The 15,782-nt window shown below is 38.2% G+C and overlaps 1 protein-coding gene across 1 annotated transcript in view; it reads left to right on the plus strand.

The window, feature by feature from the left end:
- The window catches only part of LOC148540779 (dimethylaniline monooxygenase [N-oxide-forming] 2-like), a 60,549-nt gene extending 56,145 nt beyond the window's left edge, over positions 1-4,404 (plus strand). The window contains exon 8 of the mRNA XM_088481734.1: positions 4,065-4,404. Within this exon, the coding sequence (XP_088337860.1) occupies positions 4,065-4,404 (340 nt within the window). The remainder of the gene's footprint in view (positions 1-4,064) is intronic.
- The last annotated feature ends 11,378 nt before the right edge of the window (positions 4,405-15,782 follow it).

Consider the following 15,782-nt stretch of genomic DNA (forward strand, 5'->3'; position numbering starts at 1 on the left):
TCTTTATTTTCTCCCGCAACTGGGGCTCACAGGAAACAACTTAGGTATCCTAAGCAACCCGCTGGTGGTGATGCAGGGCAGGCAGGACCAAGTTTGGACATCTGGTCCGGACTGAAGGACCTGGCAACAATTTCTGACATGTCTACTGTCACTGCATATGATACTGTCACCATTGACAGAAGGGTGGAGGATTACATAGGTGACAGCATCCAAGTAGGCATGCCAGACAGTCTGTACCTGTACTGGCAGGAAAAAGAGGCAATTTGGAGTCCCCTTTACAAACTGGCTCTATTTTGCCTGAGTTGCCCCCCCTCCAGTGTGTACTCCGAAAGAGTGTTTAGTGCAGCCGGAAACCTTGTCAGCGAAAGGTGTAGGAGGTTGCTTCCACAAAATGTGGAGAAGATGATGTTCATTAAAATGAATTATCAATTCTTCCAGGGAGACCAGCCTCCAGAACGTACAGAGGGACCTGCAGTGGTGGATTCCAGCAGGGACGAATTACTACTCTGTGAGGATGAGGATGTACACAACACTGAAGAGGGTGAGGAATCGGTGGATGAGGAGGATGAGGACGACATCTTGCCTCTGTAGAGCCAGTTTATGCACAGACAGATTAATTGCCAGCTTGCTTTGTGGGGGCCCAAACAAACCAATCATTTCAGCCACAGTCATGTGGCAGACCCTGGCGCTGAAATGATTGGTTTGTTATGCATGTCCTGTTTATACAACATAAGGGTGGGTCGGAGGGCCCAAGGACAATAAATCTTGCACCTCTTTTTTTTCTTTGCATTATGTACTCTTTGGGGCCTAGTTTTTCAAATTGCCATCCTGTCTGCCACTGCAGTGTCACTCCTAGATGGGTCACGTGTTTGTGCCACCCACTTGTGTCGCTTAGCATAGTCATCTAGCTACCTCGGTGCAACCTTTTGGCCTAAAAACAATATTGTGAGGTGTTCAGAATAGACTGGAAATGAGTGGAAATTAATGTTATTGAGGTTAATAATAGCATAGGAGCAGAAAAATCCACAAATTCTGTGATTTTAGCTGTTTTTATGCTTTTTAAAAAAAATACAGATCCAAAACACAAAACCCAGAACCCAAAACACGGAAGGGTGGTTTTGGCAAAACCAATCCAGATTCAAAACACGAAGAAAGATCCAGATCCAAAACCAAAACACAAAACATGAAAAGTGGCCGGTGCACACCTCTAGTTAGAACACTCAGTGGTATACGATTATTTTTTAGCCCTTAATAGGGAGAACTCCTAGAAATGCTCTGAGAAGCCTAATAGGAGATGCAGATAATTACTAGATTATAAGATTTGGTATTTATTTTCAATATAGTCACATGTCGAGAGAAAAAATAAAAAAAATTATTAAGTAAATAGATTCATGATAAATTAAGTACATACCAGGTGGTTCTTAAAACCCTGATATTATAGTGATTGGGTCTAAATACACCCTCAATAATATTTAAAATAAGTTTATTTTCTGTCCCTTAGTCGGGAAGGGCCCAAAATGACTCTCAAAAGTTTATAGAAAAATGTAGAATATTAATTCTACTTTATAGGGGCTAATGTTAATTTTCAATATATTCATTAGGAAAAAAGGATCAGTACTGATCCTTTTTTCCTAATGAATATATTGAAAACTGGAACAATCAGATGGATGTTTCTCAACCGAGTGTATAATGGACAATATTGTACCTTTATTAATATTATTAAAGTACATTTATTCAAACGATATAATAAACATCTTTATTTATTTAATGAGAAGGATACATACCGGATTCCTTAATATTATTTTAAATATGAGGACATATCATATACTCTCAATGTGTAAAAACAATGAGACCCAGTGCCAAGCAAGTGGTAAAACCAAATGTGAAGGATAATAGTATCATATGAATGAAATTCATCCGTTTGTGGGTTAATTCATTTTCTCTAGGGGGCCGTGGTAGTAATTAAAAAGTATTTATCTATTATCAACATATATATATATAATATATAGTGGCTGTACTATAGGGGTGTGTATAGTCCATAACGGATCTTTAGAAACTATATAATTATAATGCATGTTAATAAGTTTGTACACAAAAACGTTATACACATAATTATGTGTACTTCACCTTTCCAAGCATAGACCCGGTATCTTTCTTACTTATACAGGAGACTCTATACATAATACTGCATAATACTGCATAGTTCATATATCCATAACCATAATTACAATAGCTTATAACAGAATTTACTAAAGATAAGTATTTAACTGGGGCTAGTGTAGTCTGTATAGCCATAGTTTACAATAGTATATTAGAGTTTTAAAAAAATAAGCTTTAACAAGGGCTAGCAAAAAGGCTTTTACTCTCTTTATTCAGTCCAATGAAGTGTATGTCTCCCTCTGTTAGCGGTAAATGCTGGGAGATCTCAGGGCTGTGTATGTATACTCCCTTATCCTGACATCACTTCCTCCTTCATTACACATGAGGAAGTGTGCAAAAAGTGGAGATAGGATTCTATATAATCAAAAGACATGTAGAATTCAGAACAATTAGCCTATAATAAAGGAATTAAAGTGTTAGCAATGTGTTGGTAATACAGAAATTAGTTTAAATAATTGAAAGTGAATCCCCCCTCAATTTTCCCAGATTGCATTGTGCTGCTGGAACGCATGAAATTAGACTTTTTCCCTGCGCTCTACCTATAGGGAGTGGAAACATCCAGCCTCTCCCAATAATATGGGAGAGAGATGGATATAAATTTTATCATAAAGTTTATGTGCTGGAATGTTTAGGCAGCACTCAGCACTGTCCATTTTAATATTTCCTGCCTTAGGAACGCATGGTGATGAGCTCATGCACTCCAGACTGCCGTCACGATGGTGGAACACCTACTTCCTAGCTTTAATATTTCCTGCCTCTGGAAGGCATGGCGAATGACGCATGTGCCCCAATCGGCCATCATGATGGTGGAACACATGCTTCCAAACTTTGGCTATCTGCGTATGCTTCCCCTAATTTTATGTGCCCGAGTACATAGTGGCTGGAACTAGTGATGGCCATTAATGTGGTCCCCATTGAGGGTCACCATCGATGGTAACATAACAGGTGACCATCCATGATTGAGGATAGGGCAATGGATAACCATCGATGGTTTCATCATCCGATGGTCACCCCTGTTTATAGACTGACTTGCCCATGGGCCAATCAGAAGCTATGGGTAAAACCTCTCAGGTGTCGAGGACGGGGCTATGCTCCGTAACTCGGCACATAGTAAATAAAAATAAAAATATACATACGGTATAGGCTTGGCACTCTTTTCTATACACTGGGTGCCCTCCGCAGAAACAAAAACATGTGCACAAAGTGGCAGCGGCACTCCCAAAACAAACACTTTTAAGTTGGGTTATAGAAAACTCTGTAGCTTCCTGGCGAAAATCTTCCAATTGAAACGTTGAAGTAAACCACAGAGGTTTCTATAACCCAAGTTAAAAGTGTTTGTTTTTTGAGTGCCGCTGCCACTATGTGCATATATATATACAGATGGAATATTCATTGTGGTTAGATTCTTTTTTCATTGGTTCTGTATTCGGTATTTGGAAACCCCCCTTTCAAAATCTTTTATTTGCCACTGCTCTTAGATGCAGGCCTGGCCAACATGATGCTGGGAGCTCCGGCAGCTTTACAAACCTGTGTTCTACTGCCTCTGCATGAAAAAAGGTTAGAGAGGTGACTCTCTTTTGAGTTATGTGGATAACAGGGTTCATTGTTAACTGTCTCCAAGTTGGAGTCACCTCTCTAACCTTATTTCATGTATAATTAAATGTTATATAAATACAGTTCACTATAAATTGTCAGTTTATATTTAGAGCTGCTATCTTTTTCTATTGTTTAAAAGACTTACAACATTTTAATTAAAACATTGCAGTGTCACAAAGATTGCATTATAGTGCATGAATGTTGGCCTATTTTGTACCATATTTGTCCCTGGACATTATTTTAAAATGGTGACAACTATGCTGGAATTAAACCTGTTAATTTCAACATTTATTTTATCATCCATTAAGGTTTGCAACATCTAAAAATAATTTTCGACGTACAAATTACATTACATATCTGGATGATCTTGCCTCGGATATAGGGGTGAAACCAAACATATTCAGGATGTTTCCAACTGACCCAATTCTGGCATTCAAAGTTGTGTTTGGCCCCTTCAATCCTTACCAACTCCGTCTGACTGGTCCAGGAAAATGGTCTGGAGCTCGAGAAGCCATTTTGACCCAATGGGAACGCATTGAAAAACCCCTAATAACGCGAGTGGCAAAACGGAATTCTAAATCACCATTGACATCGCTTTTTCTCTGGTTTTATTTCTTTGTGGTGTTGCTTGTAGCTGTCTGGCTATAATGTTGAAATGTAACAAATATTTCCTCTGTGATATAATAAAATGGCAAATCAACTAATAACATTAGAGCTTTGCACATGTGCTTCAAAATTCACAATAAACTTGCAGTATTTTAAAGCTTTTCTTAATTGCAAAACACATTAATGAAAGTATCTCAACAATAATCTGTAACTATTCATATAGGGTCAGGAAAATTTCTGGAAAATGGCTGCTACTGAATGTGTTATAATTGGATGCAGTATGTATGCACACTTTTGATGAGGTTTTCTTATACTTGCCATGGGCTGAACAGAATCCTATTCATTGAGTTGAATGGAGTCTGGTCCAATACATGAATAACACACATTCATGCGTATTCATAAGTGGTAACCACTAATATCTTTAGTGCTAAAGACAAGTGAGACTCTTTTCCAGATGTTCATTAAAAGTGCTAAGGATGAGTCCCACTCATCCTAAGCAGTGCAGAAGCATAAATGGAGGAAAAAATACCTTGAAGAGCCTCCACTTCTTCTTTCTAGGGTGGGGCTCGATCACTCACAAAGTCAGGGTTCAATAGTAATTTTTAAGTACTGTCCCTCACAGGAAAATGCTGCAGTCAAATGTAAAGTGCCAGAAAATTGGGGAGACAACTAAAATCACTTTACTCCAAATCCTATTACATAAGGTAGTCCACGCTTTCAAATGTTGTGGCCCCTTAGTGGCACTTCTCTGGTGAGCACAAGCGATTACCGTGAAATATACCTATAGATCCTTGTGATGGGAGGTAGAGCTAATTTGCCTAATCCTGCCACCCACACACTCAACAATATACTAGTTTAATATGGGGGAAACCTTTCTTTTAGATACATTTTAGTATTTATTGTCTGGTGGTCACCAGATAATTACTCCCTATACTACAACAAAAAGTGTTACATTCAGAAAAAGGTGGCTCTCATTCAAACAAGTTTACAAATGAATGTATGATATTTAATATAATATAATATACCATAGTATATACAGTCAGGTCCATAAATATTGGGACATTGACAGAATTTTCAGATTTTGGCCTCTATTCACCACCACAATGGTTTTGAAATGAAACAAACAAGATGTGCTTTAATTGCAGACTTTCAGATTTAATTTGAGGGTAATTACATCCAAATCGGGTGAACGGTGTAGGAATTACAACGGTTTCAATATGTGCCTCCCACTTTTTAAGGGGCCAAAAGTAATGGGACTATCAACTCAAAAGCTATTTCCTGGACAGGTGTGGGCTATTCCCTCGTTATTTCATTATCAATTAAGCAGGTAAAAGGTCTGGAGTTGATTCTAGGTGTGACATTTGCATTTGGAATCAGTTGATGTCGAATCTCAATATGAGATCCAAAGAGCTGTCACTATCAGTGAAGCAAGCCATCATTAGGCTGAAAAATCAAAACAAACCCATCCGAGAGATAGCAAAAACATTAGGTGTGGCCAAATCAACTGTTTGGAACATTCTTAAAAAGAAAGAACACACCGGAGAGCTCAGCAACACCAAAAGACCCGGAAGATAACGGAAAACAACTGTGGTGGATGACAGAAGAATTATTTCCCTGGTGAAGAAAAACCCCTTCACAACAGTTGGCTAAATCAAGAACACTCTCCAGGAGGTAGATGTATATGTGTCAAAGTCAACAATCAAGAGAAGACTTCACAAGAGTGAATATAGAGGTTCACCACAAGATGCAAACCATTGGTGAGCCACAAAAACAGGAAGACCAGATTAGAGTTTGCCAAACAACATCTAAAAAAGCCATTACAGTTCTGGAACAACATCCTATGGACAAATGAGACAAAGATCAACTTGTACCAGAGTGATGGGAAGAGAAGAGTACAGAGAAGGAAAGGAACTGCTCATGATCCAAAACATACCACCTCATCAGTGAAGCATGGTGGTGGTAGTGTCATGGCGTGGGCATGTATGGCTGCCAATGGAAATGGTTCCCTTGTATTTATTGATGATGTGACTGCTGACAAAAGCAGCAGAATGAATTCTGAAGTGTTTCGGGCAATATTATATGCTCATATTCAGTCAAATGCTTCAGAACTCATTGGACGGCGCTTCACTGTGCAGATGGACAATGACCCAAAGCATACTGCAAAAGCAACCAAAGAGTTTTTTAAGGCTAAAAAGTGGAATGTTATGCAATGGCCAAGTCAATCCCCTGACCTGAATCCGATTGAGTATGCATTTCACTTGATGAAGACAAAACTGAATGGAAACTACCCCAAGAACAAGCAGGAACTGAAGACATTTGCAATAGAGGCCTGGCAGAGCATCACCAGGGATGAAACCCAGCGTCTCGTGATGTCTATGCGTTCCAGACTTCAGGCTGTAATTGCCTGCAAAGGATTTGCAACAAAGTATTAAAAAGTGAAAGTTACATTTAGGATTGTTTAGTTTGTCCCATTACTTTTGGCCCCTTAAAAAGTGGGAGGCACATATAGAAACCGTTGTAATTCCTACACCGTTCACCTGATTTGGATATAATTACCCTCAAATTAAATGTGAAAGTCTGCAGTTAAAGCACATCTTGTTTGTTTCATTTCAAAGCCATTGTGGTGGTGAATAGAGGTCAAAATATGAAAATTCTGTCAATGTCCCAATATTTATGGACCTGACTGTATATATATATATATATATATATATATATATATATACCTCCACACCACACACACCAATCCTCCCTGCACTTCCTCACACGTTACACATAATGCATGGGTGCAGTGCGACTCAGTAGCACAGAGCGTATTTTCATGTGACTTGTTCCCTTAAAATGCATCTTATTCGCAAAGTGATGCAATAAGGAAACACAAGCAGCTTCTGCTGATTAAAATGATACGCGGCATGCCGATGTTCTGTGTGCGACTGTGGGTGCATCTGCATGTGAAATGCTAAGTTACAGTGTCTGCAGCTGTGATGTTTAGAAAAACTAGCTCGGTGTTAATAACACTAAGATATTTACGATACCCATTGGGCGGTGGGTATGGGGTTAATAGTTATTGTTTAAAGATGTCCTTTACTGGTGCACTAAAGGTACTAGCTACAGCTTTCATGCCTAACTGAAATGTCAGAAATAAGGAGAAAACTGCGCTGGTAAACTCACAACGATCATAGACTAATATTAGTTATAAAAATGTAATCTCTAGTTTATTGGTGACAGTCAAATTCAATCATGTTTCCAAATTAGATGAATACTATATTCAATAATAACAATATTGTTAAAAATAGATATCACATTGGTCAGCAGCACATGACAAACTTATTAAAAATTTAGCATAGGGAATAATATCCAGAACAATAAATTGTCAGCTTGTAAATTAATCACATATATTAAAAAGTCTTGTTAACATTTTTTTCATATGCTGCTTTCAAACGTGCAATTTGTGCTGAGACACCATTCCTAACATCTGAACAAGCAGTTCCACCCTTTGGAAATAATAATAATAGATCTCATTCAACAATAATTAGCTTCTCAAATGTCATATCCTCCATAGAAACTTCACATTTCATATCTATGAATCTCTTACCTATTTATTAAAACTAGCTTCATTGTAACAGTTTAGCTTAATATGCTGGAAATAAGGCATAAGAATATTTTCATAATATTTCAGAATGACTGCTGTTACAGTGTATATAACTATTTCTACCTATATCGTTATAATATGTTGCACTCACAATTTGACAATCCTGGTTGAAATTATTAAAATCATCTGCTGTCAAAGCAAAAATAATTATAATGAGGCAGACATCTAAGACAATTGAGAAGTTGTTCCCTCCAAACTTATGATATGTTTGTACATTACAATTAACTACCTTTATACCTAACTCATGCTCGATAATTGTGTGTGATGATATCACATCATATGTTCCAAGTAGCATCACCTATTTAAATTCAATAATTTCAAGATGTTCCAAAACATGGCATTCCCAAATACTCACCAAATGTAATGGAATTGCTTTCACAAGTGGTTGCAATACAAATGATTATTTCTATGTCACACATCTGGGTCCTGGTCACTGTAGCCAAGTCCGGCGGTGTCATTTTACTGCCATCTGTATCCCCTTTGGCCACCTATATCCCTGAGACCTGTGGTCACTAATCTGTAAATGTGGCTGGTGTTCCACTTCCCGCAGTTCCTGCTGTTCTACATCATGGGAGCCACCATCTTGGACTGTATAACATGATCCATTCTGTCTAACCAGCTTACAGTACTCCAGTCACATGACTCACCCAACATCAGGATGGCCTATATAAACCAAGAACTGCTAACAGCACATTGCCAGTACAACATCTCTGTCTGAGGATTAGTATCCTGGCTCCTGTTTCAGTATCTGCTCCAGTATTGATTCACAGCATTCTTTTTCAGTGTGCTATCCAAAAACTGTACTCCAGTATTGCGTAATGATATTCTACCTCACTGTGTTCCAGGCAGCACACCTGCTCCAGGAATTTCTTCAGAAGTATTCTGTTCAGTGTGTTCCATCACACCTGCTCCAGTAATTACTACAGAATTTCTCTACAGTATATTCCAGCAAACCTGCTCCAGTATTGTTTTGCAGCGTATATTACTGCTGCCTGCTATATTAGTGCTCCAGCACTCAGTTCCAGTGTTTTCTGCAGCCTATTTCAGTTGTGCTTCTGGCACCCAGTTCTGGTATAATTGCAGTCTGCTCCAATATCTTATTACTACAGCCACAGGCTATCCTGTTCTAAATACCTGTTCTGCTAATCATTCTGCAGCACCAGTCCTCTGGTACCCCTAGTGGCCTGCAGACGGAATAGCATTATTTAGCCATCCAGCTTAATTCACACTCCGCCACACTGCTAGCCCAAGTGGTCCCAACCCGAGTTAGCAAACCACTAGTGCAGTGACACACTAAGGGTTTTCAGTATCATATGGACTTGATCATGATGTTGAAACAGCGAAGTGGAGTATATAAAAATGTAAACAAGGTACACAATAACAAATTTGCTCAGGAAGTTTCGCAAAAAATTATCAAATACATTTTGAAAAATAGTCATTACACAGCCTAAAGGGTATGACACAATATTCATGGTGCCCAGAATAAGTATAAAAAGCCATTTTCCATGGATCATATCTAGGAATGTGCAATAGGTTATGTACTCCAAATAAATACATTTTTGAAAAAATGTTTGCCCCTTTTAGCTGATTTAAAAGCTGACAAATCAATTGTATTATAAATACTTAATTCACAGTAATTTGCTCATACCTATAATCAAAATATAAAAGAAAATTACCGTTCTTCATGTTCACAAATAAAGAATTTGTCTCCCTAGGGATAAGCAGGATGACGTTATGAGGCACTTCTTCAATATCTCTGAAATATTTTTTTCCATTGCTTTGGCTTCATGATCATAAAAAGAATATAGTCTGCCTTTAGCATATTTACCACCTTGAAAAAGCTCAATGGCACCAATGTACGGGCCGGCGTGGAGGGGTTCAGACGTTCCTTCTCTGAAAAAAAATGTGATGATGGCATTAGCTACTGGAACCATAGAAACCTATGGTGGCTGCTTTTGCATTTAAAAATATCTGATATTTTCTGCAGTCACCCCTTCATATACCCTGGGGATCCTTACCTTTTGTGGGTATCCCCAAAAATTGGCAATTTTGGGGAGATTTTCAACAACATTACATTTATAAATATGACTTTAAGAATGAAGTGATTCAATAGAAGTGTAACAATAACCGTGTTTTCCAGTATATTATTCCCAGTAAGCAAATGTCCATCTACATTGAAATTGAGACAGGTCTATCCAATGACTTCATAAATTGACTCTCCTTATCAGCTCTGGATAAATCCAAGAAATTCTCACCTGCTCCATTCTCCATAATGGCAAGAACAGCAGTCCAAAGTGAACTAACAAGGAATTCTAGAATGTATCTGGAGGGAAAGTTTACTCTTCAATGTCCATTTTCACTACAATCTGCACAATCGCTTATAAAGTAATTGGGGTCTATTTACTAAGCAGTGTTAAGCGACAGAGTGCAAACTGATAAGGTGCCAGCCAATCAGCTCCCAATTGCCATCTCACAGGCTGTGTTTGAAAAATGATAGTTGGGAGCCGATTGGCTGGCACCTTATCACTTTTCACTCTGTTTCCTAGCACTGCTTAGTAAATAGACCCAATTGTGTCTTTTCTTTAAAAAAAATGGACATTGCAGAAGCAATTGCACACGACTTCCATTAAATTCTGCTTCAGTCCCAATACATCCCAATTATGATACAGTAATAAAAATATTGAGAAACTTGCGCTGCAAATCAATGATGCAGCACAATAACAATAGAGTGGTCACACACCACAAATAGTCATGTAGAGGAAAGAGTACTTGCAATTGCACGCACCCTCCGGGGTAATATGATACCAAATATCTCTTCCTTAATCCTCTGTCTTTAAGGTCCTATAAAAAAAATTCTCTCTTTCTTCTTCTTTTCTCCACTTTTCACTTTTTTGATGGGGTTTTTTTCAGAATCCTTGGAAGAATGTCAGTATTTCCTCTCCATATATGAGTCTATATATAAAAAAATATGATAAGGGTATATATAGTGCAGTAGGTTTAATAATACGTGTAGTTAAACCATCCAAAGATTTGCAACAATCTTAGCCACAGACAAATAATAGGTAAAGCAGCGTACCAGATAGAAAGGGGTGTTCACATATTACACCCTGCCAAGCATATGCAAAAGTATTGCCAGCAACCTCCCGGGAATAGGCACTGGGAATCCTTCAGAGTCAATGGCTTACTTCACCTGGCAGTGCAGTATAGCAGGCTTGGCTTGCAGTTCAAAATGACAAGATAAAAGACTTGGCTTACAGTGCAGTGTGACAGGATAGCAGGTTTAGTCCATTTGCCACATGAACTTTGAACATTCACACTCCAAAAAATCCCTGCTGGATAAAATCACTATAAAAACAGTTAATGAGTGGAGATGTTACCAGAAAGACGTGATAGTCGAGCATGTAGATGATATACAGTTGGAGGCCCCGGAACCTCAAGCTCAGCTACCTCTGTCACGGCTGTCAAGTAAATTCTTCAACTCACTGCATGAACAAATCCATCATCCGTTGCATGAGCCGCATGACATTCAATCTCCCCGTTCATGGAGCACATCCATCCTCCGTATATGAGCTGCTTGTAATTACTCCTTTCTATGTCAGGACTGCAGTATGCATTATTTTATATGATGTCCATAATTCTGTGGACAAGTAAATAGTGGGTACTCATAAACATAGCAATAAAAATATCTGTAAAAGTATAAATATTTTAAAAAAAGTGACAAGAACCGGATAAAGTATGGACACTTATTTTAAGTAGAGTGTAATATCAAGTAAATAAATATATATTAAATCAGATGGGTGACCTCACAGGTCCATCACTAAAATCTCAAGACAATTTCCAAAAGTTACTCTATTTTGCCATCAATAAACCCAATTGACATAGCCTCTATTATGTTATTATGTGTATATATATATATATATATATATATATATACAGTGCCTTGAAAAAGTATTCACCCCCCTTGGCTTTTTACCTTTTTTGTTACATTACAACCTGTAATTTATTTATTTTTTTTATCTGAATTTTATGTGATGGATCTGCACAAAATAGTCTAATTTGGTGAAGTGAAGTGATTAAAATATATATAAAAATGAATCTTTATTAATTAAATTCTGAAAATTGGCATTTGCATTTGTAATCACCCCCTTTGCTATGAAGCCCCTCAAAAGTTCTGGTGCAACCAATAACATTCAGAAGTCACATAATTAGTGAAATGAAGTCCACCTGAGTGAAATCTAAGTGTCACATGATCTGTCAGTATAAACACACCTTTTCTGAAAGGCCCCAGAGACTGCAACACCACTAAGCAAGAGGCATCACACCATGAAGACCAAGGAGCTCTCCAAACAAGTCAGGAACAAAGTTGTTGAGAAGTACAATTCTGGGTTGGGTTATAAAAAAATATCCAAATCTTTGATGATCCCCCAGAGCACCATCAAATCCATCATCATCATCAAATGGAAAGAACATGGTACCACAACAAACCTGCCAAGAGAGGGCCGCCCACCAAAACTCACAGACTGGGCAAGGAGGGCATTAATCAGAGAGGCAGCACAGAGACCAAAGGTAAACCTGAAGGAGCTGCAGAGTTCCACAGCAGAGACTGGTGTATCTGTGCATGTGATCACAATAAGCCGTACATTCCAAAGAGCTGGGCTTTATGGAAGAGTGGCCAGAAAAAAGCCATTAATAAGAAGTCACAATTTGAGTTTGCGAAAAGGCATGTGGGCGACTCCCCAAATGTATGGAGGAAGGTGCTCTGGTCAGATGAGACTAAAATGTAACTTTTCAGCCACCAAGGAAAACGCTATGTCTGGCACAAATCCAACACATCCCATCACCCCAAGAACATCATCCCCACAGTGAAACATGGTGGTGGCAGCATCATGCTGTGGGGATGTTTTTCTGCAGCAGGGATTGGGAAACTGATTTCAGTCGAGGGAAAGATGGATGGTGCTAAATACAGGGATATTCTTGAGCAAAACCTGTTTCAGTCTGCCTGTGAATTGAGACTGGGGCAGAGGTTCACCTTCCAGCAGGACAATAAGCCGAAGCATACTGCTAAAGCAACACTCGAGTGGTTTAAGGGGAGACATTTAAATGTGTTGGAATGGCCTAGTCAAAGCCCAGATCTCAATCCAATTGAGAATCTGTGGTCAGACTTGAAGATTGCTGTTCATAAGCGGAAACCATCCAACATGAAGGAGCTGGAGCAGTTTTGCCTTGAGGAATGGGCAAACATCCCAGGGGCAAGATGTGGCAAGCTCATAGAGACTTATCCAAAGCGACTTGCAGCTGTAATTGCCGCAAAAGGTGGCTCGACAAAGTACTGACTTTAGGGGGGTGAAAAGTTATGCACGCTGAAGTTTTCTGTTATGGTGTCCTAAATGTTGTTTGATTCACAATATATTAAAAAAAAAAAACTTCACAGTTGTAGGCAAGTTCTGTGAATGAAATGATGCACACCTTCAAACAATCCATTTTAATTCCAGGTTGTGAGGCAACAAAACATGAAAAATGCAATGGGGGATGAATACTTTTGCAAGGCACTGTATATATATATATATATATATATATATATATATATATTATATAGGGTAAAAAACATTTTGTTAAAAATATATATTCACATGCATAAATTAATCTAAAAAATAGCTTCAAATGAAATACAAAACTTTAAGAGGGATAAAAATTTCTTTCATATACTATAAGTTTTAAAATGGCATTTCAAAAGAGAGCTCCACAAGAAAGATCCTATTAGATTCTAGAGTGGTAAAATCCAGGATATCTATGTTATAAAACCCACTTAATTTCAAAGTCCTGGTTTATTGCGGAAGGGTGTAATGTTTTCAATCTATGTATCCAGCGCATTTCTGCTTTGTCCAGCACTACTTCCTCATTCCGGTTTCTCCATTTCCTTTAATATTTCCTCTCCAAAACATATTCTCAATTGCCATAAAGTTTTTTATGTATTTTGTCGAACAATTGTGCTTTTATTTAAAGTGATTGTACAAGGAATGTGTCATTATCTCTTTACGGATATTCCTCATATGTTCGCTTAAAACAGGTTTTTAAAGCTCTACTGGTGCGGCCAACATAGTAGAGCTACATTCCACTAGGTATACTACATTGCATGTATGACACATAATGAAATATTTAATATCATATTCATTGTTGCTTACATTGAAAGTCACATATTTTTTTTCCCAAAAACCGCTCCAAAATTGTCGGGTATTTTTATGAGTAAATTAGGTGAGGAACATTCACTTTAACTTATCCAAAATGGTTTCATAAAAAAAAAAGTTTTTTTTATTTTTTAAGATTTGTAAAAAAAAAATCACCTTTTAAAAATAACTGAACATCGGAACCACCATCGGAACATCGGAAACATCAGAAACATTGCGACCATCGCAAAGTTCAATTATAGACTGGATACAGGAACCAGGTATGTCAGGGGCATTAGGGGGGAGGTTAAACTTACTTTTCCCCAGTGGCTGCTCAGTTTTGCAGGCGCTGGGTAGGTGGTCCCGCTTTGCTGACCGATCAGCAGTGTTCGGCAGCACATCAGACAGAGGTAGAGAGAGGCAGCTGGCAAGCACAGGGACCAGAAGGTCCCTCTGAGAGCAGCAGCTGTGGGAAGATTTTCTTCCTGCAGCTGCCCTCATGTTTATCTGTCTGGACAAAATTTTACATCCGTTACAGATAAAGAACTGCCTGGTGTGGACAGAAAATTACGTCCATGTCAGGCAAGTGGTTAATTAGATGGCTTTTAAATCTGTCAGAGTCATAGTTTGGCCTTAAAATGATCTGGGATAGACTTGAAATGTGCTATGTGTCACCAGAGATAATAGAAAGTTCACTAAGAATTGAGGAATTCCCTAGATTATCTAACAAAGGCTATCAGATACTTGGAGAACTAAGTGACTTATTAATTGAACTTTAAGTAACCATGTCTGAAGGAGACTTACTGGAACTTGCAATCCTTGGCACTGCTGGAGTCATTAACCCTTATCGATACCCCTTAATCTATATACCCTAAAGGTCACTGTTTAGCGATACAAGTTGTATAAGAATAATTGCTTTCCAGACTTATATTGTGGTTCCAAAGCACAAAAGTTCTTATTGAAATAAAAGAAAGTTACACGCTTTGATCTAGCACAATTAGCGCAAAAGACAATTAAATACAAAAGTTACAAGCTGATACATCCGCGTGCGCACTGGTCCCAGTAAACAGTCATCACTCCAGAAGCCTGTGGTCATCCAAGAAGAATGGCTGTATACTATAACCAGTAAGCAGGCTATGTACCTTACAGAACAAAGGAACTAGTTAACAGGTTTCCATTGGGTCTTGCTCCTGGACATTCTGGTACGATGCAGATCATTGGACAGTTCATATAGCATCATTGGGGGTATGTCCCAGTTCCTCAGATGTTGCTTTGTGTGGTTTCCCGCCGAAGAACCAATAAAAAGACACTACATACAGAGATACATTCTAACCACTAATTTCATATAGTTCATATCTTGCGAACGCATGATGCGATTTCCTTGCTTGCAGAACCAGAAATCTGCAAATAAACAGTTATTTAGAATGGTACCAAACATTCTATGTCTACTAGCTTATGTACCTTAAATATTGTATACATTTACATTTCACAACATTAGTATTTGCTAATAAAACCTCTAATATTACTTTTAATGCGGAGGAACCTTTTTATAAGTTATTGTATGAGGATATTGCGTAAAGTCGCTAGTATGCATGGTGCTTTTATGT

Source organism: Taudactylus pleione, unplaced genomic scaffold, assembly GCF_031769625.1.
Source record: "Taudactylus pleione unplaced genomic scaffold, aTauple2 ptg000017l, whole genome shotgun sequence".
NCBI lineage: Eukaryota > Metazoa > Chordata > Amphibia > Anura > Myobatrachidae > Taudactylus > Taudactylus pleione.